The 27,765-nt window shown below is 34.8% G+C and overlaps 1 protein-coding gene across 1 annotated transcript in view; it reads right to left on the bottom strand.

The window, feature by feature from the left end:
* Positions 1–6,854: 6,854 nt before the first annotated feature.
* Positions 6,855–27,765, bottom strand: part of CLHC1 (clathrin heavy chain linker domain containing 1) — a 33,167-nt gene continuing 12,256 nt past the window's right edge. The window contains exons 5-12 of the mRNA XM_010989742.3: positions 25,815–26,016; positions 25,594–25,706; positions 24,999–25,083; positions 23,556–23,662; positions 19,626–19,800; positions 13,361–13,560; positions 8,446–8,625; positions 6,855–7,159 (exon numbers count right to left, since the gene is read on the bottom strand). Coding sequence (XP_010988044.1) covers positions 6,963–7,159; positions 8,446–8,625; positions 13,361–13,560; positions 19,626–19,800; positions 23,556–23,662; positions 24,999–25,083; positions 25,594–25,706; positions 25,815–26,016 — 1,259 coding nt within the window. The 3' untranslated portion in view covers positions 6,855–6,962. The remainder of the gene's footprint in view (positions 7,160–8,445; positions 8,626–13,360; positions 13,561–19,625; positions 19,801–23,555; positions 23,663–24,998; positions 25,084–25,593; positions 25,707–25,814; positions 26,017–27,765) is intronic.

The raw sequence follows: 27,765 nt of genomic DNA, 5'->3' as shown, positions 1-27,765 counted from the left end.
CTAGTCAACGCCTGCAATTCAAACCCCATGACTGTTAACTCATAAATGCCTAGATGTTTAAGCAAAGATCTTTGATAATTCAGCCCATTAGAGAGGGCTGCTTCCAAAATGTATAGACATCTCGATCTGTATATAACCAAAGAGCTCAAGGGTGATATGCACTTCATGTTAAGTACAAATCCAACTAAAGCTGGCCCTATTTATAACGGCACTGTATGATCTGACCCAAGAAGACAAGATAACAGAATTTAACTCCCACAACTGTTACCTGGATGAAAAAGGTGGGTCCTCCTTAGTGGCCTTAACGCAGTAATATACGTGGGAGCTCGAAGGTTGAGTTTGCACTCAATGGAGGACTGAAAATGCATGGTGGTGATTATTCCTGAAGGCAGTTTGCTAATACAACATGATAACAGCAGCCCCCCACAGCCACAGTGAAATTTCCACAGAAGAGTTAATTGAATAGAAACAAGGGTCCATTTAGGAAAATCTTCAAAATTTATCTTAGTAGCTTTTCTTTCAAAATGGCATTACTGTCTCTTTATCATTCTTATGGCAATACAGTCAAAGAAGGATACTGATGGATTAATTCTTTATCATGAGAGAAAAAGGTGTCAAATTTACTTAAGCACGTAACATTTCCTCTTTCTACACACAAATTACATCAATGCTGGTTTCCAAATTCCTCTGTGTTAGAAATCAAAATGGCCTCCATTCTGGATCTGTGATACACGCAATAGCTCTACCTTGTAGGTTAAAGAATCCTGCCTTCTGTTGCCAATAGTAAATTAGGCATTCTGCAGCAGCTTTTCCTAAATGAGAAAACATGGTAGAGCTTTACTTCCTTTATCCACCCCAAAGGCTTCAAAGTAAATGGAAAGAAGAAATTCAATCTGGCCTCCTGAGTTTAGGAAAGAGGTGTTAAATTGGTGGCCTGTAGGTCAAGTTTGGTCTGTAGATGTGTTCTATTTGGCTTACATGGTCCTCTGAAAATCAAGACTGCTCTCATCAAATCTACTCTTCCAGCTTCTGATATGGTAATTTTGAGTCCATAATCCTGCATGACAAAATTGCCTGGAGCCTACCACAATTGCTCCTTTGAAAAAGTCCCTAGATCTCCCTATGTCTGATTGTGAAACATCTCACTCATCTCACACAGTAGGACCAAGGCTCTATAGATACTGGAGAGCAGACTCTTGTTTGGGACTGTGGTCTACTTACACAGTGGAATACTAACTAGCAATGAGAAAGAATACCTACAACTGCAAGTGACATGGATAACTATCACAGAAACAATAAAGAACTAAAGAACCAAACACACAGAAACAAATGCACTACAGTTTCAGTTATCCAAAATTCAAATTCAGGCAAAAGTCATCTAAGGTATGAGAAGTCTGGATCGTGGCTCTCTTTGGAAGGGGGATAATAGTGACTGAAAGGGGCTTCTAGGATTCCAGGCATGTTCTCTTTCTTCATCTGGGAGTTGGTTACCCAAATGTGTTGATGTCGTAAAATATTATTGAGCTCTACAGTTATAACTTACGCATTTTTCAGAATATATTAATGTGTGGATGTATATTTATATACCAATAAAATTTACCAAAAAAAAAAATATAGTACAACTAATTCACTAGATCAGCATTAAATCTGAAAGACACTGGGTCCAGCCTGGTATTAAGTATTGAAATTTACTTTGTACCCAGTACTGTGTATGATTTTGCTGATATAATGGTAACTGTTATGGGTTGAATTGTGTGTCCTCCCAAAATTCACATGTTGCAGCCCTAATCCCCAGTACCTTAAAATGTGACCTTATTTGGAAACAGGGTCTTTACAAAGTTAAAATGAAGTCATTAGGGTGGGTCCTAATCTAATGTGACTTGTGTACATGTAAGAAGAGGAAATTTGGACACAGACACGTACAGAGGGAAGATGGCATTAAGAGATATAGAGAAGATTGCCACCTTTAAGCCAAGAAGAGAGGCAGAGGCCTGGAACCGATTATTCCTGTACAGTCCTCCATAGGAAACAACCCTGCTGACACTCGATCTCAGGCTTCTGGCGTCCAGAACTGTGACACGATCAATTTCTGTGGTTAAGCCACTCAGTCTGTGGTACTTTGTTACAGCAGCCCTAGAAAACTAACACAGTATTCCTCCCCCACTTCCCACACCTTAAAAAAGTGTTGTCCTAGGATCAATAAAAACTATTGTCCCTGACTACAACCATGATAATGGCAATAAACAGCCTAGAAAAGAGGAAAGTCGCATAATCAAGGAAGTCATAAAAGGCTTCCCTGAGGAATTTTTAACTAAGCTAAGACCTGAAGTAAGAGAAATTATTAACTAGGTGAAAAAAAGGGATGAGCCTTCCAGGTAAAAGAAATAGCTTATTTTCAAGCCCCTTACAAGAGGAACAGAAAAAGGCAAGTGTCTGGCTCAAAGTAATGAGTAATATGGTAGATGAGGCTGGAGAGGCAGCTGGAATTCTGATTATGCAGAGTTTTTTAGTCCATATTAAGGACTTTAGACTTTATCTCAAAAAGCAATGACCTGAGACAACCATTTAGTGCATAATAATATGATGAAATATGAAATACTTCACATCACCTATGAAGTACCCTTGCCAAAATACTTGAACCTAAATTTAGTCAAGTCCTTAGAGCTAACTTCCATTTACAGAAAATATGGCAAATAGAAAAACAAGTTAAAAAATACCATAAGGAAGCAATCAGACAAACCTAAAATGTGGAACACTCCCAGTAACAACAAGCAGTCCAACCAGCCCATGTGAAGAGAGAAAAACAGAGAGGGGAGGAGGAATACCCTAGATGCAGAGACACAACCACCAAACAGAACACATGAACCTTGGTTAGAGCCTAACTGGAACTCAACTGTAAAAAGGCATTCTTCAGCAATTGGTAAAATTTGAATACAGACTGGATATTAAATGATACGATAAGGAATTACTGTTAGCTATTTTTTTAAATATGCTGTATCTTCCCAATGAAGTTGTAATCTTGATAGCAGAGACCAAACATGAAACAGGTATTCAGAATGTGCTGTTGACACTGAGATTGAGTCTTGGTATTTAAAATTTAGGCAGGTCACAAAGCACTGGGAAATCATTTGTATCTCTGCGAAATTATTAAATTTTTGAGTTATAAATGACCAGAGGAATTATCCTGACAAAATAAGTTCATGAGGAAAAGGACACAAAGCTAGATTGTGGTAGAGCTGCCACGAGGCTCATGTTAGATCTCCTTCAGTGCAGCTTATAGGGAGGTTCTTACCACTTCCAAGCCCTGTATAGCTCCCAACTAAACTTCTTCCCCCACTTGACTTTATTTACTTATTTTTATTAATGAATAGTTGATTTACAATGTTGTGTTAGTTTCTGGTGTAAAGTAATTCAGATATACATATATATTCTTTTTCATATTCTTTTCCATTATAGGTTATTACAAGATATTGAATACAGTTTCCTGTACTACACAGTAGGATCTTGTTGTTTATTGATTTTATACCCCACCTGACTATATTCTTGCTCTTCCTTTCCCAACTCCGTCTCCAGGCATTTTAATTTATATTCACTTGACAAATTTCATTTTCCTTGGGAAAACTGCCAAAGGGAATGCTAACAAAAAATAATAGTGAGTAAAAAAAAAAAAAAAAAAAAAAAAAATAGTGAGTGCAGGAAAATCATTTTAAAATCAAAGCAAAATTAGTAAAACCAAAAGCAAACAACAACAGCTGCTGTTTCAAGCTTTTGCCAGATTTATATACCTACTTCATCCTCCTGGCTTTCATGAACTCATTTTTTTCCAAATTCTGTTAAGGGAAACATAGTAGCTTTTTATCAATCATACAAATATCACAGAAAAAAAGGTGTTAAGTTGCTGATACATTAAGAATCAATGCTATTGAGGCCACTGTGAAAAACAGCATGGAGGTTTCTCAAAAACACTAAAAATAAAATTAACATATGATTTAGCAATTCTACTTCTGGATATGTATCTGAAAAAAAACAAAAACACTAACTCAAAGAGATACATTCACCCCAGTGTTCATAGCAGCATTATTTACCACTGTCAAGATATGGAAGCAACCTAAGAGTCCATCAACAAACGAATGTATAAAGAAGATGTGGTATATATATATGTGCATGTATATATATACATAAAATGGAATTCTACTCAGCCATAAAAAGAATTTTGCCATTTGCCGCAACATGGATGGACTTGGAGGGCATTATGCTAAGTGAAATAAATTAGACAAAGAGAGACAAATACTGTATGTTATCACTTATATGTGGAATTTAAAAAATAAAAGTAGTGAATATAACATAAAAGAAGCAGACACAGATAAACTAGAGTTTATCAGTGTAGGGGATATATAGGGCGGGGCAATACAGGATGGGGAAGTGGAAGGTATTGTAAGAGAGGCTCAAGGACGTATTGTACAACACAGGAAATATAGAAAATATTTTATAATAACTGTAAATGGAAAATAATGTTTAAAAGCTCTACAAAATTTTTTAATTAAAATTAAAAAATAATAAAAGTGCAGTGGCCCTCCAAAAAAAAAAAAATCAATGCTACTGAAATAACCTCTCTCTTTCCCTTTCTTTTTCGCATCCTTCATCTTTTCTCTCCAAAAATTACAGCTAATGTGAAGACAGGATATAAAAATATTCTGAACTTTTATTGCTTTTTAAATTGTGCCCAAGTATTACTTTAAAAAACATTACATGCTAGAGGGGAGAGTATAGCTCAGTGGCAGACCGCGTGCTTAGCATGCATGAAGTCCTGGGTTCAATTGCCAGTACTTCCATTAAAGTAAATAAATAAATAAACCTAATTATCTCCCCTCCCCCAATTTTTAAAAAAATACTACGTTTTAGAAAACTGAATTATAATTATCCAGTACTGTGTTTAGCAATACATGGAAAAATTGAGAACTCTTCTGAATTTGAAGAGTAAGCCTAGCATTCCTAGTATTAGTGTAAACAAGACAGCTTAATACAGGCAATGAGGTAAGTTATACCAAATACTCCAAAGAGGGATAATTATACAAGTACAAATGGATAGGTATGTGGAACTCAGTAAGTACAAACCAAGTAGAGAATATGTGTTTCTGGGACCCATTACATCAAAGAGTTATCTTCTACTAAGTTCTTCCATTATAGTATATACTTAAACTACACACATACACACACATATATATATAAAAAACTAATCCTTACAATAAATCTTTAGGGGAGGTATTAACTGTCCATATTTTACAAAGAATAACAGATAGAATTTCAATATGAAACTGTCTGATTACAAGTTCACATTCTTTCCACCATAAAATATAAATTTTAATTTATATTCAATTTAAATTTAGGAGGGAAAAACTTAGGCTCTTTTATTTTAATAGTAGGTCATTATTACCACATTCCATGATCAAGGCTGAAAGGCAGCTGGTATGCTCTGGTGAGGCATAAGGGCTGAAAAGTGTTTTGATTAGTTGGGTTCTGTCTGATTAGTGCCCAAGCCATTCTGATCATTAAATATTTTGAATATCACACCTGTCCATGACTCAGAACTCTGAGTCTTCAATCAAAAACTTATTCAGACTCTTGAAATCATCCCAAACCATTTCTTATCACATTTTCCATGCCTACGGGTATCTCAGGTCTATTTCTTTGCAAAATTTGGCTGGTTCTCTCTCTAGATAAGGACATGCTGAAATCCCCAAGTTTTATAGTAGAAGCCTAACATTTGCTATTTCTATATACCAAAGCATAGCACACATCTTTGAATCAGTAGCACAAAATCACTGTACTATAGGTTTTTGCCAGTGAGTCTAACCTTGAAATGACATCCTGCCTTTCTTGTTAAAAGTCAGGCTAATAGCATTTGATATTTGGGAAATCAGTCAACAGACAGAATATCACTCACACCTGCTTCAGTTCTTGCTATCAAATTAGATCACCAGAAGGGAATATATCTAGACATTAACTTACGCCCTTAGATAGAAATGCTTAAACTGAGATTTATACAAAAATATATTCTTGGATTTTATCAACATTCAATATACAAAATGACCATATGGAAAAAAAGGAAGCAATGGTATAAATATTTCAAGAACAAATGTAGGCTTTTTCTTTCCTTGGATCAGCCCACCTCCCATTCTTGGGCATGTACTTTTCCTTTCTTTTTCTTTTTTTTTTACTTTTCATTTCTTTTTAAATAAATCTTTTTAAATCTTTCGCTACACAATGCACTATCTCCTGACTGCAAACTTATCTTTCGGGATATGAATAACTTTAAAAATAAGGAAGAAATAAAAATGTGAAAAATTCAAATGGACGCCTTCTATAAAGGACCCAGAGCAGTGTCACTGTGAAGGTCTGACTAGCTTCATTAGGGAAGCTAATGAAGCTAGTTTGGGGATGCTCCTCAAACTTCAGAGTGCACCAGAATCACCTTGAAGACTTTAAACAGATTGCTGGGCCCCATCCCATCTGTTTTTAATGGGATCTAAATATTGGCATTTCCAACAAGTTCCCAAATGATCTTAATGCTTTTGGTTCAAAAACACATTTGACCATTGAATAACATGGGGATTAGGGGCATCAACCCCCAAGAAGTCAAAAATCCATACATAACCTTAACCACTCCAAACTTAACTACTAATAGCCTACTGTTGACCAGAAGCCTTACTGATAACATAAAGTCAATTAACACATATTCTGTATGTTTTATGTACCATATACTGTATTCTTACAATAAAGAAGAGAAAATATTACTAAGAAAAAAAAAACAAATCTAAAAGTCATCATAACAAAAGAAGCATGATTTGCTTCTGAGACCTTCATACTCTAGATTTATTTATGTTAGTTATGACAAAGTCAGTTTGCCCAACCAATATACACAAAATGTTGTACAGGCTCCCTCAACTGGTTAAGATGTAGAATTACCAAAAAACATGTTGCATTAAGTTGACTACATCATCCTCTTCAGAAATTTCTGTAACTCCAGCCTGAGATCGTAGAATGGACATGATGTCATTAGATAATTTGTCAAAACCATTCTGTAAACATATATTTGCCACTTCTTGCCATTTTTCTAGGGAGCAAAATGGATCCTTTATCATAAAATGTTCAACTGCATCTGAGGAAATAAAATACATTATTATAGTATAGCCCTTATTTGATAATCCATACTTAGCTATTCTTTAAAAATAGATCATTTCAACTCACTTACTATTGAACCTGATTCCTATAGTTTTAAGGTGGAGTGCTTAGTGGAGCTCACGGCAAGTACTCAAGTGTTAATTCTTTCTCCTCCTCCTTTTCCATTAACTATTTCATGCCTCAGTTCAACCCTCTACCATTTCTCACATTCTCTACTCCTCCAGTCATCTTCTTGGTAAGTTTAGCAGATACTGAAGGCTAGAAGGGAGCTCAGAAAGTTAAGAATGTGGACTCAGCCTTATTTAGAGTCTATAAGATACCAGTAGAAACTGTCAAATATATGAGGGCTTATAGGTCAAGTTTTCATGATCCTTTAAACACTTTTATAAATACCCTATTAGTGCTAACCTCAGCGTTTAAAGATTCTTTGGCAAAACCTCCATCCTATCTCTAGATAGAGACCTCTTAATGATGGGGCTTCCATAACAAATATTTTTCTAAAGAAAATAAAAGAAGGATTTTGTTTATTAAAGAAAACTAATGATATTATTTACTTTTGAAAATCAAGTATGGTGACCCTCTTTGGGACTATTTATGAAACTCATTTATCTATTACCTGCATTACTTACGATACTTGATGAAAGAGGATCTCTATTTAGGATATTGTAATTATTATTATTTTATTTCTACTATGATTATTATTTTTCTATCAAATACAATGTTTTACCTGATATCTGTAATGACAATTTCTAATTTATCTTCCCAAATATTTCATGTTATTTACTATTCATTCTTAATTTAAAATCAAGTTGTCTGCTCAAGTTTCTATATTAAATTAGAGAAAGGAAAGGAAAAAGTGAGATCCAATTACTTATTCTTGATCCCACTGCAGAGTTAGATTCAGAGTAAATACTTGGTTTAGGAGTGAAAAATATAAAGTTTGTCTAAATACCATCTAAAACATACAAAAAAATTACTATATATACACATATGTTAATATACATAAAGTTTTTAGAGTAGTCTTAATTATTATAATTATTATGATGTTCCCTTGAAGCTTCATAAAGAGTCTCTCTTTATCCTAATCCTCTCAAGAAATATATACTTTGCCAAAAGAGTATTATTGACATGTTAGTTTTTACATTTATAGACTCAAGTTAACTCTTGCCAAGAAGGAACTCTTAGGAAGACAGAGTTAAACATAATAATCTTGATCCTTTCCCTAAATAACCCACTACTATTTCTTCATCTTACTCTACTTACCTTTCTCACCTTTATTTATTTCTTGAAGTAGCTTAACGCCAACTTTTTTCATATCTACGGAGAACAGATGAAGTATAACAAGACTGAAAGATAAAGATGGTGGTTTCCCATTCCATTCTTTAGTGAGACACTGAATTAACTCAGTGTGGGGACATAACTTTATTAGCTGCATCAGGTCATCTGAAAACAGAAATGAAAAACTATGTCTCAACATCCTAATACGATACATCAACTAGCTAATATCTATTCTTGCCAATCAACACTTCTTTTTCCAATCCTTCTAAAACCCTCAATGATTTCAACATTACTATCTGCAATCAAAAAAAAAAAAAAATCATGCTCAGCATAGCAAAACACAAAGGAAAACTACCTACCAAAGAGTACCAGGAAGAAAAATTTATCAAAGAACTGTCATGAAAAGAGATGTGGTGTAATAAAAAAGGGCCAGACTGACAATCGGGAAACCTGAATTCTGATCATAGTTCCATCAGTCACTTAATCTTTTGGATCTGTTTTTGCATCTTAAACTGCTAGAATTGGTGCCTCCAATTTCTAGGCTCCTATATAATGCTACATTATGTTTGTCTACATCTTGTTGCTCATTTGGGGGCCAACTGCTAGTGAATATAATATTTTTCTTTCTGTGCCTTGCACAGAAAAGGAGTTCAATAATTTTTCCCTAAAAATATGAGTATTTAGAAACTCAAAAATGAAGATTTTAAGAAGTCATTAGCTAGTTCAAGTAGCTAGAGGTTGAGCCATATGAAGTTGCCTAAATTTGACCATTTTTGACTCCAAACAAAAGCAGTTTCATATGGTTTAATCTACTAGCTAACCACTGATGTAATCTAAAGCTACAATCATGATTTACATATTCTTAAATTTATAAACTTTGTGTTAACTTCCTAAATTTTTTAAAGTAAAAATATTCTTGGGCCACACAGAAGTAATTTTCAGACTAATTTTTGAGAGCCTTTCAAGATATACTATTAACATAATTACACTCTGAAAGGTAATATAAGGTAATCTAGTATTTATTAAACACATATTCATTGTACTGGGAACTTACATATATTAGATCACTACATTTAATTTTCAGTATAAGTCAGTTATTATTCTCACATTACAAGTGAGGAAACAGGCTTAGAGAAGTTAATTTTCCCAGAATTATACACATAGTCTAAAGCAGAACAGTTCATCTGATCCCCAAAGTCCAGGACCTTTCAATCAATGGTACTGCTCCTTCAAAATAATAAATATGTATGTGTGTGTGAACAGTATGTGTGTGTATATACATACATGCATACATACATAAAGAGACAAAGAGAAATGATAAAAGATGAAGCAAGGAACAGCAGATATAATTCAATATCAATGAAGTCAAATATTTTCAAAATTTTCCCTAGAGAAGAGGTAGAAATTTACGATTTATGGTCATTCAGTCTGGCCTCCACTAAGGTAAAGCTATTTATACAGCAGCATTTCATAACTCACTCATCTATTTCATTCAATCAGGTATTCAAATACCCTTCTCCATGAATTGATTAATCTACATTTACTCACTTATATGCAAGATATGGTCTCTGACTAATCAGAAAGGACACAAGTTCAAATCCTATGACCTTCCCCCTCTGCTTGCAACACTTCAGAATCTATTCCCTTACTCCTTGGTTTAACATGTTATAATCATCATTTATCTCACGTATGTTCTGTTTTAATAAGGTCATAAGGGTCTATATACCAACGCCGGTATTGTTTAACTCAAAACACCTGGAACAGTAGTTCTCAAAAAAGGGTCCATAAAGTAAAAACTATTTTCATACAAATACTAAGATTTGCCTTTTTCATACTCATTCTCTCACAAATATACAGTGGTGTTTTCCAGAAGCTACATGACATACTACAACAGACTGAATATAGGGTCACATATGGGAAGCTAGCTATCTTCTATTAAGCCTGACATGACAGATATTTGCAAAAATGTAAAGCTACGTCACTCTTTTCCTGAAATTGCTTCGTTTTGGAAAAGTTATTTTTCATATAAATATTTTATCTATTATAACACATAATGGGTTTATTGTTATTTTAAATGAATAAATAAAAAAGGAAATTCTGCCATTTGCCGCAACATGGATAGACTTGAAGGGCATTATACTAAATGAAATAAGTCAAAGAAAAGCAAATACTGTATGATATCACTTATATGTGAAATCTAAAAAATACAACAAACAGTGAATATAATAAAACAGAAGCAGACTGACAGATATAGAGAACAAACTAGTTGTTAGCAGTGGGGAGAGAAAAGCAGGGAGGAGCAATATAGGGGTAGAGGTACAAACTATGAGGTATGAAATAATCTACAAGGATATACTGCACAACATGGGGAATACAGCCCATATTTTATAATATCTACAAATGGAGTATAAGCTTTAAAAGTTGTGAATCACTATATTGCACACCTGTAGTTTACATAATATTGTACATGAACTGTACTTTAAAAACCTTTTCGGGTTTAATTTCTAATAGGATAAATATCAACTGATAGAACCCACATAAATAAAAGCTCTTTGGGATCTTAAATGCTTTTTTAAAGATATACAGGAGACCTGAGACCAGAAGGTTTGAGAGCCTCTGATCTAGAATAACTCAGTTTCTAGAGTATTTCTTAGCTTCCAATTCTAGAATTCCAGCTCTAGGCTGTGCCCAGAAGGGTACATTCACTTGTTTTATGATATCGAGGAAGGTGAACAAACAAATCATTTCAGGCTGTATTCTAGAAATTACTCGTAGGAGGAAAAACAAAAAGAATCTTTACTTCTAAAACACATGTTCTGTTAGTCAGATCTATGCTTTTGGAACAGAAGACTTTTTTAGGACTTTACTGTTTTTGTTTTATTTCTTCGAATTGTAAATGTAAAGCTGATAGTCTAAAACTGAAAGAGAACATTTTCTTCTGAAACCAGAAGGTATTCACAAACTGAATCTGTCCCGAGGCCAAAGATGATACTTCGGAAAGCTGTGGTTGTTTCTCATTTAAAAGTAAAATAAACGAAGTAATTTTCCCAACATTGTTTCTACCTTTTAAGTTTAATTTTTCTCAGGTTATTTTTACTTTATGGTGTTGTGTTTAAAATTATTTTCACTTTATGATGTTATGTTAAATAAATCCTGCGGATAAATATCAAGGTTCTAATTATATAGTAGTGTTATTATTTCTTAAATTATTATAATATACAGTTGTCCCTTGGTGTCCAGGGAGATGGTTCCAGGACTCCCTGAAGATACCAAAATCTGAGGATGCTCAAGTCTCTTATATAAAAAATCTCTTATACAAAATGGCATAGTGTTTGCATATAATCTACACACATTCTCCCATACACTTTAAATCATCTCCAGATTACTTAATACAATGTAAATACTAATAAATGTTGTAAATACAATGCAAATGTTATGTTATTAATTGCTACCACATAGCAAATACAAATTTTGCTATTGAGGACTTTCTGGAATTTTTTTCTCCTTGAATATTTTCAATCTGAAATTGATTGAATCCACAGATGCAGAACCCGTGGATACGGAGGGCTGACTGTATATTTAATTATTTTATAGTAAAATGCACTACAGAATAATACAATAATGAGTCAATCTTTTAAACAATTATTTGTTTATTTATATTTATTTATTTTTAATGGAAGTACTGGGGATTGAATACAGAATATCGTGCATGCTAAGCACGCGCTCTACCACTGAGCTGAACCCATCTCTCCTCACCCCCGAGTCAATCTTGTTTCTGTGTACTCACATAAGGCAAATTTTGCAAGTAAAAAAAAAAATCTTCACACTTCGTTCAATAAAAAATTCTAAAGGCAATTAAAACGTTCCATGTCTAAACTCTAAAATAATTCTATGGAAAAATAATACTGAATACAAAAACTGAATCTGTATAACTTAGATAATAATAATAAAATATATAATTTATTCAACATACATATTGTATAGTAACTGACATATTCTATTCCATTGCTGTGTGTATACAGGCAATTTGTTTCTATCTCTGCGCCTTAGCCTCTCAGTGGACACAGTTTTTTTTCATTTATAAAACAGGGATAATAACAAAACCTACTTCATAGAGCTAACATGAGGATTAAGTGAGCTAATGCATATAAAAAGCGGAACTACTAGCTATTATTACACTAATGGTAGCAGGCATGCTGTTACATAATGAATGAAGAAATTAATAACCTAAAAAATAAATTCTAAATAAAAGTCAATTTACTCTTTGAAAGTGATCAGATTCAGTAATCCTAAAGGATCCTTTTTCCTGGAAAAATGTGACCTAAAAGTGCTGTTTTGTTCCATTTTGCAACTTCTTAGAACTGGAGTAAACAGCTTGCAAAATCAGGATTGACACAGGTCTGGGATATGGGGATATGTCAGGACTGCCTGTACATTAACTAGATTCATAGTAAGAGATCAGCTCATTCAACTAGGGTCATCATAAGGCCCACAATTTTCTCAGATCACAACCCAGTTGCAACCTAGGTGTTTCAAAATTTTTAAATAAACATTATTTCACTAATCCTTTATTTCTAATGCTTATCATAGATCAGAACATTATATATTACGAATAAGTTATTTTTTTTAAACTCTTTAAGTAGCATGGTCCAAATATCTGCAAGTTTATCAAAAGTTTATGTATTGAGGAAATATATAATGTATTTGAATGGTTAGCATTAAAGTCAATCAGCTCCAGCTTATCTGTTTTCACTGAAAATTACAAAAGAAATCTACTTATCAGTATATGCAAAACAAATTTCATAATGTAAACCCAAAATATTGCCTACTATCATGGGTGATCCTACAATTCAAGTCCAAAATTCGAATGTGTGACAAATAAGTAGGCTTTTCTACTTACCAGAAGTAAACTTGAATTGTTGTATGTATTCCATGGCCCCATGAATTTGACCCTGTTTACACAGGCAAAGAAGAACTTTCTTGTGCAGACCACATTCACTATAGATAATCTGAGCTAAAGCCAGGCACTTGGACTTGTTGTAAGTATCCTGCTCCCCATAATCAAAAATCACATCCCCAGCCTCCTCAGAAAATGTCAGCCTAGAGCAAGCAGATCAACAGGGCACACATTAGTGAGTTCTTGTTGAGTAGATAGAAATGAAATATTTAAAAATTCAGCACAGTAGACTGGATTTTTCTATGGTCTGTAAGAAATCCAAGTAGGCAATTGATGCAATTAAACATAGCTAAGATTTAACAATAAGAACAACAACAATCAGCAGGTATTCTTTTGGGGGAAGTCAGTTTGGTGAAACTGAACTCAACTTTTTAAAAAATTTACAAACAAGGTTAAAACTCTGCTGAGAGGACTGGTGGGATTTAAAATTTAAAGGTAAACAAAAATTATCTTATAATTGAGGCTCTCAATGTTCTCTGCAATGATCTAGATTCTAAAACCCTGTAGGATGTAAGAAATTATTAAATGTTGGCTAAAGATAGTGATAAAAATTTTAGCTCAAAATTAGCAGGAGATCTTGCAAGCATTTGTACTAAAAGAAAAACACAGAACGTGTGACAGCAGTGGTTTGCTTTTGTTGTTGTTATAGACTTGTAAGAAACAATGGGTGGTGAAGGGAAGGACATAACTGTTTATTAGGAGAGACTGAAGAAGTAGTTGTTTTGAGATGGCTCAACTGAAAACACTTCATTTTTCATCAATTTTAGTGTACTATCTTCATACACAATTAAAAGGAACCATCTGTACTAGACAGTAACCACCTAGAAACTATCAGCGTAAGCCAAGAACACTTGGGTATGATTAAAGGTATCACTTCTAATTACTGGCTGTACTGAAATTACCCTTTAGTTATATTTTTAATTAATAGCTACAGAAAAATTTCACATAATATTGTTGCCTGTATACATGCAACAAAATGCCAATAACATTAAAATGAAATTTTGAAACTCCTACAAAATGTCTCTTTACTGAAAACTCAGGAGATGAAGATCCCTCTGTGTGTGCTGAGGTGGGCAGCAGAGAGGAAGTTCTAAAATCACAAGGCAGCTTCCGAGTACAAATCAATTTTTTAGTAATTCCATATTTTAATACCAAAATATAAGTTCTGGTATCTACAGCCACATTTCCTGAGGCTGAACAAGCCATTTCAGTTGGTGTAGTGACTGCAATACTGGAGCAACACGAAAATAATAGTATTTTAGTATTTATTTCTCTTATTAATACCATTATTTCATGATTTTAAGTGGTCAGCCTCACGATGCTGCTCCACCTAAGAGAAGGTGAGGCTAAGGTCGCTCTGTCTTGGCTAGTCACTTTCCAAAAGGCTAATCAGAAACAAAGAGTATGATTAAAAAGAAAAATATACAAAGGGAGGTGGAGGATCAAGCCCCAAAAGAACGGAATTGGCCCTGAAGGCAAAAAAGGGAAAGAAAAAAAGGATTCTACTCCTGGGGGTAAGAGAGGTAGTCAAGTACTGTGGATCAAGCTGGGAAATGAACCTAGGAACCTCCCTCCCCTTTTCTCCCCTTAATCACCTCATCATACTCTGTTTCTGTTCTCCCAAAGCCCCTTTCTTGGCTCTCCCCACCCTGACTTTCAGAGACTTCACAAAGTGGATCTGAGATCAGATTGTCTCTGGAGAATACAAATGACTAATAAAATAAGTTTCACTCCACTAGTAAATGAAGGCATATTTGATTACAAACCAGACTGTAAATCTTTAACAGTCAAAATAAGAGTATGCCCTTATATATAATCACTAAAGCTATGCATGGTATTCATTTAGTGTTATTTTATAGGATTGGGTCTGTAAAGTTAATATTTCAGAGGATATTTTTCCTTTCTAGGAGAAATATCTGCAATTTGGAGACATTAATAGCAGTAAAGCATCATTTTTTAAATTTAGGCTTTGTGGGTCAAGTGATTAGACTTTTCCCAGGTAAGAATGACTAAGAGAGCCAAGTTTAGTCTATAAACCAGGCTGCTTTAGGGCTGGCTTTGTGCTGAGCTTCAGGAAAAGAACTGAAGAACTTTTCACATAGCTATGTGGTAGAGGCCAGGTCATCAGTCAGAGATCAGAGGACAGAAGCTAAGAATAAAAAAAGTGAATTTCCTTGAGTATTCTGTTATATCACCTCTGGATCCTTAAAAGTAGTGGCACTTTACCCGATTTATGCACTCAGGGAACTGCACAAAAGTTTTAATTCTTACAACTAAGAGGCAGAATGGGCCTATAACCATCGGTATAAATAAGGAAATTAATCTTGCTTCACGTGTCTTTGCACAAGACAGCAAGTGTTAGTGATGAACATGAACTTTCTGACGATGTCCTCACGTCTGAACCATTTCTAGTGCTCCCTGACAAGTACTTCTATGTGGATTGTAGAAGTGTGACCAAGCAGAGGAAGAAAGAAGGAGGCAAAGACTGAAAAGAAGGGTGCACGTATGAAGAAGTTTCCTAAAAAAGAATGAACTGTTATGTGAACAGTAAATGAAGGCATAACAAGAGGGAGCGAGAGAAAGATCCTTTGCAGTGGTAAACCCTAGTGCCATCAATTCAGGACAGCTTATGACTATCCAGAGCTGTTCAGGGAAATGGTGAATTTGGGGTGCGTGGCAATAGGCAACAGTATGCAAACTTGCCATTTTTATGTTTGGGACATTTCTAAGTCATAGATTTGTTATTTAGGGAATGTTTACATTTGTCCATCTATCTCCCTTATGATACGCTTCTTAAAGATGAAAATGATAACTACTCTCTAATATGTAGTCTATGTCCCTAAGCATTTAGAGCCAAGTAGACACAGCCCTTAGGCTGCAAAGTAAGCAGGCTATAGCTACTAGAGATGACAGGGAGGCCTTTCCTCACTCAGCCTTCCAGTTCTCACAGCTCAACCCATGTCCACATAGACCCAGCAAAAGCAGCTGGTATTTATCCTCAGATTGAACTTCATAAGCTGGTAGGCACTGTTTTGGTGCCTCACCCAGGTCCCCTTTACTGGACCAGTGCCCCTTCTCCAGCTGACTACTGACAGCTCACAGCTGCCCACTTCTCCAAATAACTGTCCTCAGTTGACTAGGGCCACCTCCCTGAGAAAATTATGCCTATCTTTCAACCCCTCAGTAGTCTAGAGCTGATGACTGACAAGTAAGGGATACAAAAAGCCAGTCACATAATCAAGGGGAAACAACTCTGGTTTATGCTCTATTGCTCTCTCCCTGTAATACTGCCTAATACTAGACTTTACCCGAATTCACATCCTTGCTTGGCTCTTTCCCCTTCCCTTTCCTATCTCACTCCTTCCTTACAAAATTTCCCAAGGAGTAGTAAATGACATGCACCCAAATGCAGGTATCATGTTCTCTTCAAGGGAATAGGGAACCTGAGTGCCAAACACTTCCCTCTGCCCTGCCGCCTAGTAACAGTACTACATTATCATGATAAAGTCAATCTGGACTTCCACATTCACACAGCCTAAGTTGCAGGCATGGGAAACACAAACTCCCTATGATGGTTACTTTTATGTGTCAACTTGACTGGGCCCAGATATTTGGTCAAATATTATTTTGGGGGTGTTGGAGAATGTATTTGAAGACAGTAAATTTTAATTGGCAGGCTGAGTAAAAAGAATTCCTCCTGCCTAAATACTTAGCTAAGACCTCAGTCTTTTCCTGCCTTTGGGTCTCGAGGCTGCTGGCTTTCAGATTGGAATTTACACCATTGGTTCTCTTGGGTCTTGCTGATTGCAGATCTTGGGACTTCTCAGCCTCCATAATCATATGAGCCAATTTCTTATTTTATATATATTTTTTGTTTCTCTACAGAACCCTGACTAATACACTCTCTAAGCAGACTCTTGGGAGTGACAGTCGAGCAGGGCCACTCTTTATTTCCTAGATCCAAGAATTCTACCTGCTGGGGATACAGTACCATATAATTATCATTGTTTAAGGAGTACACTTCATCCTGAAGGATGTTACTCCATCTTCAAAAGATGGAGTGACAAGCTGGCATCACCTGGATACCATCTGAAATTTCCACGAACCAAGTTTGGGTTCTTTTCTTCCTCTGCCTGCTGGTCCTAGGTAACCACACCCTTGCATAAGCCTATAGGTGTGAGCCATGGAAGCAGTATTCATCACGCAGTGGTAGTTGACATGGGGTCTGGGCCACCTGTTCATGAAGCTTACTCGCATGCTCCGGACCTGCTTGAGCATGATCTTAGTTATATCTGATTTTGGATGGACTCTTATGATTCACCTGACCTTATGACTTGGTGAGTCTGTCAGAATACAGTTGAATGATAAGTATTTCTAGTTGCACAGTCATTGATGTTCCATAGATAAACACTGCAACTTCTGCAGGACCCAACAGTTGTTTTTCAAATGGTATACAGTTGTCTGTTATGGGTGGTAGATGATCTACTCGGATATCTCTGGGTAGCCCCATGCTAACTGAAAATTGTTAGTGGGTAAATCAATAACCATGGTTTGATAAAGGCATGATAACCACCGTCATCCTACCAGACAAGCCATTGAGACCAAAAGAAGTCTAAGAATGTAAAATGGGCAACAGAGGAGAAAGATAATGAGGTACTAATTGATATGGATGAATCTCAAAATAATTATAAGTGAAAGAAGCCAGACCAAAAAGAAAAAAGAATACACAAATGTGTGATTCCATATAAATAAAATTCTAGAAAATGAAAACTAATGTAGAGTAACAGAAAGTAGACTAGTGGTTATCTAGAGATGGGGAGGTAGGTAGAATGAGGTGGTAGAAGGAAGGAGGAGGCCCTATAAAGGGACATAAGGAAACATTAGAAGGTCATGGATATGTTTACTCTCTCGTTGGTGATAATTTCATGTGTGTATACATATGTCAAAACTTGTCAAATTGCACACCTTAAATACGTGCAGTTTACTGAGTATCAATTATATCTCCATAATGATATTTTTTAAAGATTCATCAAATTGTATACATCTAATATGTATAGGTTATTGTATATAAACTGTATCTCAATAAAGTTGTAAAAACCCAAATTACAGCCCTAGAACCTAACATCAAGGGCTATAGTTCATTCCACTAACCCTCTTCTTATAAGATTCCCCCAGAATTAGGACCACAGCATCCTGAAGAAGCTGTGCCTGCACGTAGTGAACTTAAACATGAGAAGCAAACAGATCTGTGTTGCGTACATGGCTGACTAAGGTAGATGCTGTTTGCTGTCCTGCCCAAATCTTCCTTCCTGGGCCAGCACACTCTTCCCCAGCTGCTCCAGGTGTTGGATGCCAATGGCTCATAGATCCTTCCCTTCCACAGAGAATTGCCCTGGGCTAGGAGGAGCCACCATGCCCAGGAAGATATGGACTCCCACTCCATCCAGGTAGTGTAAAACCCTTGACTGACTGTTAAAGAAGCACAGAAGGTAGTCCCCTTGCCTCAAGCAGGAACAGCTCTGTGATGTGTTTTATGCTTCAGAGCATAAATAAGGCCAACACTAGAACTTGTCTGAGGTCACATCCTTGGTTAGCTCTTTCCCCTTCCTGCTTCACTCATTCCTTTACAGGTGCTTCTTGAAAAGCTGTCCTTCTATTAACCATGTGCACTCAAATTACTGTGTCCAGTTTTGGTTCCAGGGAACCCAACCTAAGGGAACCCTGGTACAAATCTACCAATTTGTACTGAGACTCAACTCCAAGAAGTCACCTCCTGCCTGTCCTAGCTGGTTTGTATGTTTTTCTAAATGCTACATTGGTCCATGTCCCTCCTGCTTATAAATTTCCTCCTAGGTTTATTCTTTACATGTATTCACAGCCTGTCCAAAACCAGGTTCCTGCTTTACCCCTCTGAGCAGAATGATACTGAAAATTCCTTTTCTATCCTTAGTGATCAACTTCCATCCACCATTAAGTGGTCATGAATCATCTCATGTAAGTCAACTTCTGTTCTGGGTTCATTGTGACTAGGTCCCATTACTCCATCCTTGAATGCTTAGTAAATACTTTCTGACCAATTAATTGCAATAAAGACCTGAAATAAATGCTCAAATAACATACTGATATGAAAACTATTACAATTTTGAGAAGAACAAACAACCTTATTAACTAAATTTCAAAATTAAGTTAAAAGCTTAACTTTGCTTACCTTTCCTGGGTGACCCAATTGACAACTAAATCTAAACGTTTTTCAGATAGTCCACATTTGATTCCTTCCAGAGTTAGTTCTGCATCTATAGGATGTCTAAAAGCCTGGCTTGTGCTAAAGATAGTCTCAAAAAATAAGAGTAATGGAAAAGGCTTTCCTTTAGTTTTTCCAACAGCTACAAAGGGAAGAAAAGTTTTTGAGTCAAATACTGTCAAGTACTAGTTTGCTTTTTCTTACTTCACGTTATTATTTTCATCTTGTTGCATTTTCTAAAAATTTTAATCTAAAATTACACATTTATAACTTTTAACTAATGCTTATGGCTTAAACTGTATTTTGGATAATGACTAAATATCATATGCTATGTGAAAACCAAGGCAGAGATTGGGGTGATGGATCTAAACGTCAAGGAAGGCCAAAGACTGCTAATAGCCACCTAGAGGCTAGGAGAAGCATGGAATGGAATCTCCATCAGTGCCTCCAGAAGGAACTTAAAAAAACTCAAAGAAAATGCTACCAGAAGACTTGCACTATAAGAAAGGTTAAAGGTAGCCCCTCAAACAGAAGAAAAATGACACTAGATAGAAATATAATCTACACAAAGGAATGAAGATCAGAAATGGTAAATGCTATGAATATAAGCATTTAGAAGTACAGCTGATCCCTGAACAATGCAGGGGTTGAGGGTACTGACCCCAGAACAGTCAAAAATACATGTATACATGTATCCATGTTGGCCCTCCATATCCACAGCTCCACATCTGTGGATTCAACCAACCATGAATCATGTAGTACTACACTATGTATTTATTGAAAAACATTTCATACACTTCAAATCCACGTTGTTGAAGGTTTAAATTGTATATTGTTTTTATACAATGCATTAAGTAGTATAATATCACCTGAGGGTAGAATGTGATAAGTTGAAGATATAACCTACAAACCCTAAAGCAACAACCAAAATAAGACAACAAAGAATTATAGCTCATAAATCAACAAAGGAGAAAAATGGAATAATAAAAAAACTCAACTATGAAGTCTTTCATCCCACATCCTTCAACTTGCCTCTCATGGTTCAGGGTGCCATGTGCTATGAATTGATTTTTTTTTCATGAATCCTTTAAGTATTGAGCAGTGTAATTATGACATTTATGTAGTTATTTATAGTTCAAGTGCTTTCTGGGCAAACATTCAAATATATTATATAGTTTTTTCAAAAAAAGAATTCAACTAATCCAAAAGAAGGCAGAAAAAGAGAAAAAAAGTAACAAAGAAGAGATAAGAAAAATAGAAAACAAATAAAAGTCAACAATCACATTAAGTGTAAGTGATCTAAGTACCCCAGGTAAAGGCAAAGATTGTCAAACTGTATAGAACAGTAAGATCCAAGTATATGTTGCCTAGCAGACATTGACTTTACATACAAAAACACAAATTAAATAGATTAAAGTAAAAGTACAGAAAAAGACATAGCATGCTAATACTAACCAAAAGAAAGATGGAATCACACTTCCAATTTAAAAACTTACTACAAAGATATAGTAATCAAGATAGTATTATGGCACAGAACGGACATCTAGAGCAAAAGAATAGAATTAAGAGTCTAGAAATAAACCTCAAACAGTTAAGGTCAACTGATTTCTTAAAAAGGGACCAAAACAATTTAATGGGTAAAGAAAAGTCTTTTCAACAAATGGTGCTGGGAAAACTGGATATCCATATGCAAAAGAATGAATTTGGACCCCTACCTCACACCATACACAAAAATTAACTCAAAGTAGATCATAAACCTAAATGTATAAAACTCCTAGAAGAAAACATAGGATCTTAAATTAGACAAAGATTTCTTAGATACTGCCATAAAAATGCCATAAAAGCACTATCATAAAAGAAAAGATTTGTAAATGGGACTTCATCAAAATTAAAAACTTCTGTGTCTCAAAAAACACCAACAAGAAAATGAAAAGACAAACCACAGACTGGAAGAAAATATTTACACATCATCTACCTGATTTTATCTGGAATTAAAAAAAAAAAAAAAAAACACTTGCAACTCAATAATTAAAACACAAATAATATAATTATCAAATGGGCAAAGAATAGACATTTCTCCAAAAAAGATATACAAATGACCAATAGGCACATGAAAAGATGCTCAACATTGTTAGTCATTAGAGACACATAAATGAAAACCATAATGAGACACCACTTCACACAGATTAGAATAGCTACTTTCAAAAAGATAGACATTAACAAGTGTTGGTAAGGATGTGGAGAAATTGGAGCCCTATACACTGGTGGTAGAAATGGAAAATGGTGCAAATAGTTTAGCAGTTCCTCAAAGTATTAACCCTGACTTACTATTTAACCCAAAAATTCTACTCCCAGGTATCTACTAGGGGAAATAAAAACATGTCCACACAAAAACTTGTACACAAGTGCTCATGGCTAAAAGCATGGCTTGTGCTAAAGATAGCCTCAAAAAATAAAAGTCATGGAAAATGTCATAATAGCCAAAAAGTGGAAACAACCCAAATGACCATCAACTGATGAGTAGATAAACAAAATACAGTATAATACAATGGAATATTATAGATCAAAACAGAGTAGACCTACAATATATGAACAACTGTTTATTTTCAACAAAGGTACAAAGGCAATTCAGTGGAGAAAGTCTTTTTAAATAAATTACTTAGACAGACTAGGATTTTAAAATTTGTAGATACTGACAAGCATACACAGAATAGATAAACAAGATTATATTGTATAGCACAGGGAAATATACACAAGATCTTGTGGTAGCTCACAGTGAAAAAAAATGTGACAATGAATATATGTATGTTCACGTATTAACTAAAAAATTGTACTCTACACTGGAATTTGACACAAAATTGTAAAATGACTATAACTCAATAAAAAAAAGTTAAAAAAAATAAATAATCTTAGAACAATTGGGTAGCTACAGGCAAAAAAATAAACTTTGACCCATACCTTGTACCATATATAAAAATTAACTCAAACTGGGTCATAGATTTAAATGTAAACTAAAACTATAATATTCTTAGGGGAAAAAAAGGAGAAAAAATCTTTTAGGCACAGATTTAGAAAAAATCAGATTAGGCACAGATTTCTTAGGTACAACACTAAAAATCTCAATCCAAAAAAGAAAAAGAATTCATAAATTAGATTTCAGCAAAATTAAAGACTTCTACTCTTAGAAAGATACTGTTAAGAGAATGAAAAAGATAAGCCACAAAGTGGGAGAAAGTATTTGTAAATCCTGTATCTGATAAAGGATCTGTATTCATAGAATAGAATACTACTCAGCAATAAAAAAGAATGAACTATTGATGCAATAACATGGATGAATTTAAAAATAATTATGCTAAGTGCAAGAAGTCATTCAAAAAAGAATACCTACTACATGATTCCATTCATATAAAATTCTAGAAAATGCAGACTAATCTATGGTGACAAAGCAGATTAGTGGTTGCCTGGGGACTGGAGGGAAGCTATGGGAGACAGGTGAGAGGGGTGGGGAAGAGTGGGAAAGCGGGATCACTGAGGAGAATAAGGGAGTTTCTGGAGGATGTATGTGTCAAAATTTAACAAACTGTGTACCTTAAATATGTACAATTTGTTATAGGTATGTCAATGTACTACAATAAAACTGTTTTTGAAATGAAGTGGAGCAAATGTGACAAAATATTAATATTTATTAAATCTTGATAGTGAGCACATGCTGTTATTTATGCATGTATATATGTTTCTCCATACTTTCCCGTATACTTGAAAACCTAATCAAACCCCTTAATGTCACAGGTGAAGAAACTGTAAATGGTAGAGATAAGGCTGGGACCTAGTTCCATTCTATCAGGGAAAAAAAGTTTAATTTGCAAACATATATAAGGTTCAGAGAGAAATGCTTACCCTTAAGCTTATTCATTGTCCCAGTGTTTTGAAGAATTCCTTTAGGGCTGTTTGCTGCAAAATAAACTGCCTTTTCATATTCACCAAGTGAGATTAATTCATCGAACCTACAGCCATTGTATTTCATTACATATTATAACAGTACATAAAAAAGGAAAGAAAATTGATTAGAAATGTCTAATACAGATTAAACATAGTAACATAGTAATACAGAAAAGCAATTCTAATAAACTGTAACTAGAGTCATTCACTCTGTATGATATTCTTTCACTTCCTTCCCTAATATTGTTGTTCTTGTAGCCTCAGAATGAAACTTTGGCCTGCAATGACTTTGAACCTGATCCTGCACTTTATTCCTACAGTACTTAGAGCAAACCATAGAAAATGGGAAGAAACAACTTCAAGTGAATGTATAACGAGCTCAGATTTTTCCCTCTTATACAGTCTCCAGAAGGAAAGGGGCATCATGGGAAAGAAGGGCTTAGAGGCTCAGCCTAGAGGAAATATTAACTAAACACAAAGGCTGCCAAGTTGGAGACCAAGAGGTTTCCCCGGTACTCAGAAGCCTATGTTGCTCTGCCAGGCATCAGACTCCCAACTGATTGTGAGACTAACTCAAGAAGAAAAGATGATATTTAACTTAAGCCTTGACTTATCTTCTCAGGGTAAAATGTCTTCAAATCAGCCCTTATCTCAAAATTAATAAAACTATAGCAAACAGGATTTATAAAGTGTTGCAAGTAAGTATAGAACCCCAGAGGAGAAAAATACCTAAGTAATATTAAGCAAAATACATAAAACTTTTAACCTCAGCCAGGGTTTTTCTCTCATGTCTAAAGCTAGCACTTAGAGAAGCAAACAGCATAAGGAAATAACAGGCTTTAGAGTGCCCCCCAAACATATTACATATGTTCATCACATATTGGCTGACAGCCTATGAGAATTAACCTCTTAAAGAAGAGCATCTTAGATCTCTTTAAGCCTCTACTATACACTAGACATTACTTAATAAGTTTCAGGGAGAAATATGCCTTCTTAACATGTCACAGGATGGAAATAATGAGGGGAAAAAAGGACTAAGTTGGCTAGAATAATCTGACTCAAGAAGACATTCTCAAAAACATTTTATAACATCAGGTTGATGGTTAGAGAATACAGGGAAAATATAAATAAAACTTAAATAAATGTTACAATCTACGTATATCCTACGAAAAATCTCCTAGACTACCAATCTGATTTTTTTTAACAAAGATCTATTTTTTTTAAATTTTTATTTTATTTTCTAATTGGTCTACTAAAGTAGAATTTTAAAGACAAAAAGCTAGAGACTACAGCTCAAAAAGATGCTAAATAAATGCTAACCACTTAATAAGTATTTAAATAAATATTAAATAAATCTTATAACATCTTAACAAGGAAAATTAAAGCTTTTTAAATATTCACCTTTCAGTACAGGAAAGCAAAATTTCAGTTTCTTTGGCCTTGCCCGGGTCAATCTCAAGTAGTTCCTCAACAATGCTGTGGTCACCTGTAAATATTGAAAGTACCACCAGATGATATTTAAGGTTATCAATCAATAGAAAATAATAAACATATAAATATTTAATACCAACAACTAAATTCTATGGTTTCTAACAACACCAACTTCTTCCTAAGTGGCCTGAGTGGCCTCCCTGTCCCTTTCTTCCTTATTCTCTCTTTGGTTCAGGAAGTCTACTCTTTACCAATTGTTTGTCAGCTGTTGAGGGAAGAAGCCCATAGGGTAACAGAGACCTAACAGAAGTAAATACATTTTTCCTTTATTTAAACTCAGCCTAGGAAAAGTCCCCACTTTTTAGCTTTCTGGGTAAAAAAAAAAAGTTTTCCATTATCTGCATTAATTAAAAAATACAGCTCAGTGGTAGAGTGCATGCCTAGCATGCAAAAGGTCCAGTTTCAAGCCCTAGTACCTCCATTAAAAAAATAAACAAACCTAATTACCACCCCCCAAAACAAACAACAAAAAATAAACTAAAAAAAATAGAGAGAGATCAATTACCATGTAAAACTTTAGTTTTCTGAATTTCCTCCACGAAGTCTTGAAATGATCTGCTCATATCAGATTTTAACCATGAAGTAAGTGCATGTGAAATAATCTGCAGTTTGTGATGACTATAAAGATAAAAAAATTAATATACTAAACCTAAGATCAAGTAGTGGACTATTTGAATAAACAAATAAAAGCTTCAAACTTTAAAAATATATATTCAACTTTTATACCGAAACTGTAATTCTTTGTTCAGATTTTCTGCTAGATCTCGCCGTTTTAATACCGCAATCATTTCCTCATCTAAATCTGCCTTCCTTTGAGCTGGTACATATTTTTCTGACATAATGTGTTTAATTTCTGCATATTTGTCTTCCAGAAGTTTCAAGTGTTTAGTGAGAGCAGCTAAATTGACAGATTCTTCGAGAGTCATGCCTATTGGAAAAGAGAATAAATTAAACAAGCCAAGCCATGTATGGGAGTCTTGCGCTCAAACAGTAAGTCTTAGCCAAATAGGTCAGATGGTTCACCATGTTAAGAAATAGGAGCGTGAACTTGTAGATTATGGGACATAAACAGAATTAGCATACATTTCTTTTTTTCCTTTTTTAATTATTTAAATTGATGTACAGTCAATTACAATACATCAATTTCTGGTGTACAGCACAATGTCCCAGTCATGCATCTACATACATATATTCATTTTCATTAAAGGTTATTACAAGATACTAAATATAGTTCCCTGTGCTAAACAGAAGAAATTTGTTCTTTAAATCTATTTTTAATATATAGTAGATAACATTTGTAAATCTCAAACTCTCAAATTTATCCCTTCCCAACTCTTTTCCCCGGTAACCATAAGATTGTTTACTGTTTGTGAGTCTGTTTCTGTTTTGTAGATGAGTTCATAGTGTCCTTTTTTTCCTTAGATTTCATATATGAGTGATATCATACGGTAATTTTTTCTTTCACTTTCTGGCTTAGTTCACTTAGAATGACGATCTCCAGGTCCATCCACATTGCTGCAAATGGCATTATTTTATTCTTTTTATGGCCGAGTGGTATTCCACTGTAGAAATATACCACAACTTCTTTATCCAGTCATGTCAATGGACATTTAGGTTGCTTCCATGTCTTGGTTATTGTATATAGTGCTGCTATGAACAGTGGAGTGCATGTATCTTTTTGAATTAGAGTTCCATCTGGATATATATTCAGAAGTGGGATTGCTGGATTATATAGCAAGTCTATTTTCAGTTTTTTGAGGAATTTCCATACTGTTTTTCCATAATGGCCACACCAAACTACAATGTAGGAGGGTTCCCTTTTCTCCACAGCCTCTCCAGCATTTATCATTTGTGTACTTTTGAATGATGGCCATTCTGACTGGTGTGAGGTTTTGATTTGCATTTCTCTGATAGTGATATTGAGCATTTTTTCATGTGCTATTGGCCATTTGTATGTCTTCATTGGAGAATTGCTTGTTTAGGCCCTCTGCTCATTTTTCGATTGGGTTGTTTGTTTTTTTGTTATTAAGTTGTATAGCATACATTTCTAAATGGCTGGTAGTTTTAAACAAATCATCAATGAAAACTTCATGAAGACTGATTGTCTAAAACTTAGAATCTTAAGAAAAAAAAAATTTAATGACCTAATCACCTCACCTTGCAAACCTCTAAATATTGCTGTTTCTCAATAACATCAAGAACTTCTGCCTGACAATTCAGGATTTCTGTCCAATGATTTTTCACTAATCCAGTCTTCCACTAATCTACTACAGCTAACCCCAGGGTAATCTGTTTATTCTCTCCTATGCAAAGTTTATAAATGCCTGCCAAATCTTCAGTCCTCTCCCTCTTTCATTGTCCCCTCTATTCTTTATTCATAACAACACACACATACACACACACTTCAAATTACTTCTCTTCTCACTCAGGCTAGTTGTTGCCTTTAAAAGCATACCTCAAAATTCTCTCCCAGAAACCCCCAGGATTAATCCTACTCAATTTTAATCATTCCCTTACCCTGAATCCTCTTAGCATGTAATCAATTTGTCAGTTATTCTGTACTTACTCATATGTATCTTGTAGTTTGCTAGTCATAATTTTGTATTTGAAGTGAATCAAGTCCCTGCTTCCACCAAACAAAGGATGATCATCTAACCTCTGTTAAAATCCTCTAGTA

The sequence above is a fragment of the Camelus dromedarius genome, chromosome 15 (assembly GCF_036321535.1).
Source record: "Camelus dromedarius isolate mCamDro1 chromosome 15, mCamDro1.pat, whole genome shotgun sequence".
NCBI lineage: Eukaryota > Metazoa > Chordata > Mammalia > Artiodactyla > Camelidae > Camelus > Camelus dromedarius.
Note: the sequence above shows the minus strand (reverse complement) of the source record. Positions and strands in the feature narration are given on the sequence as shown.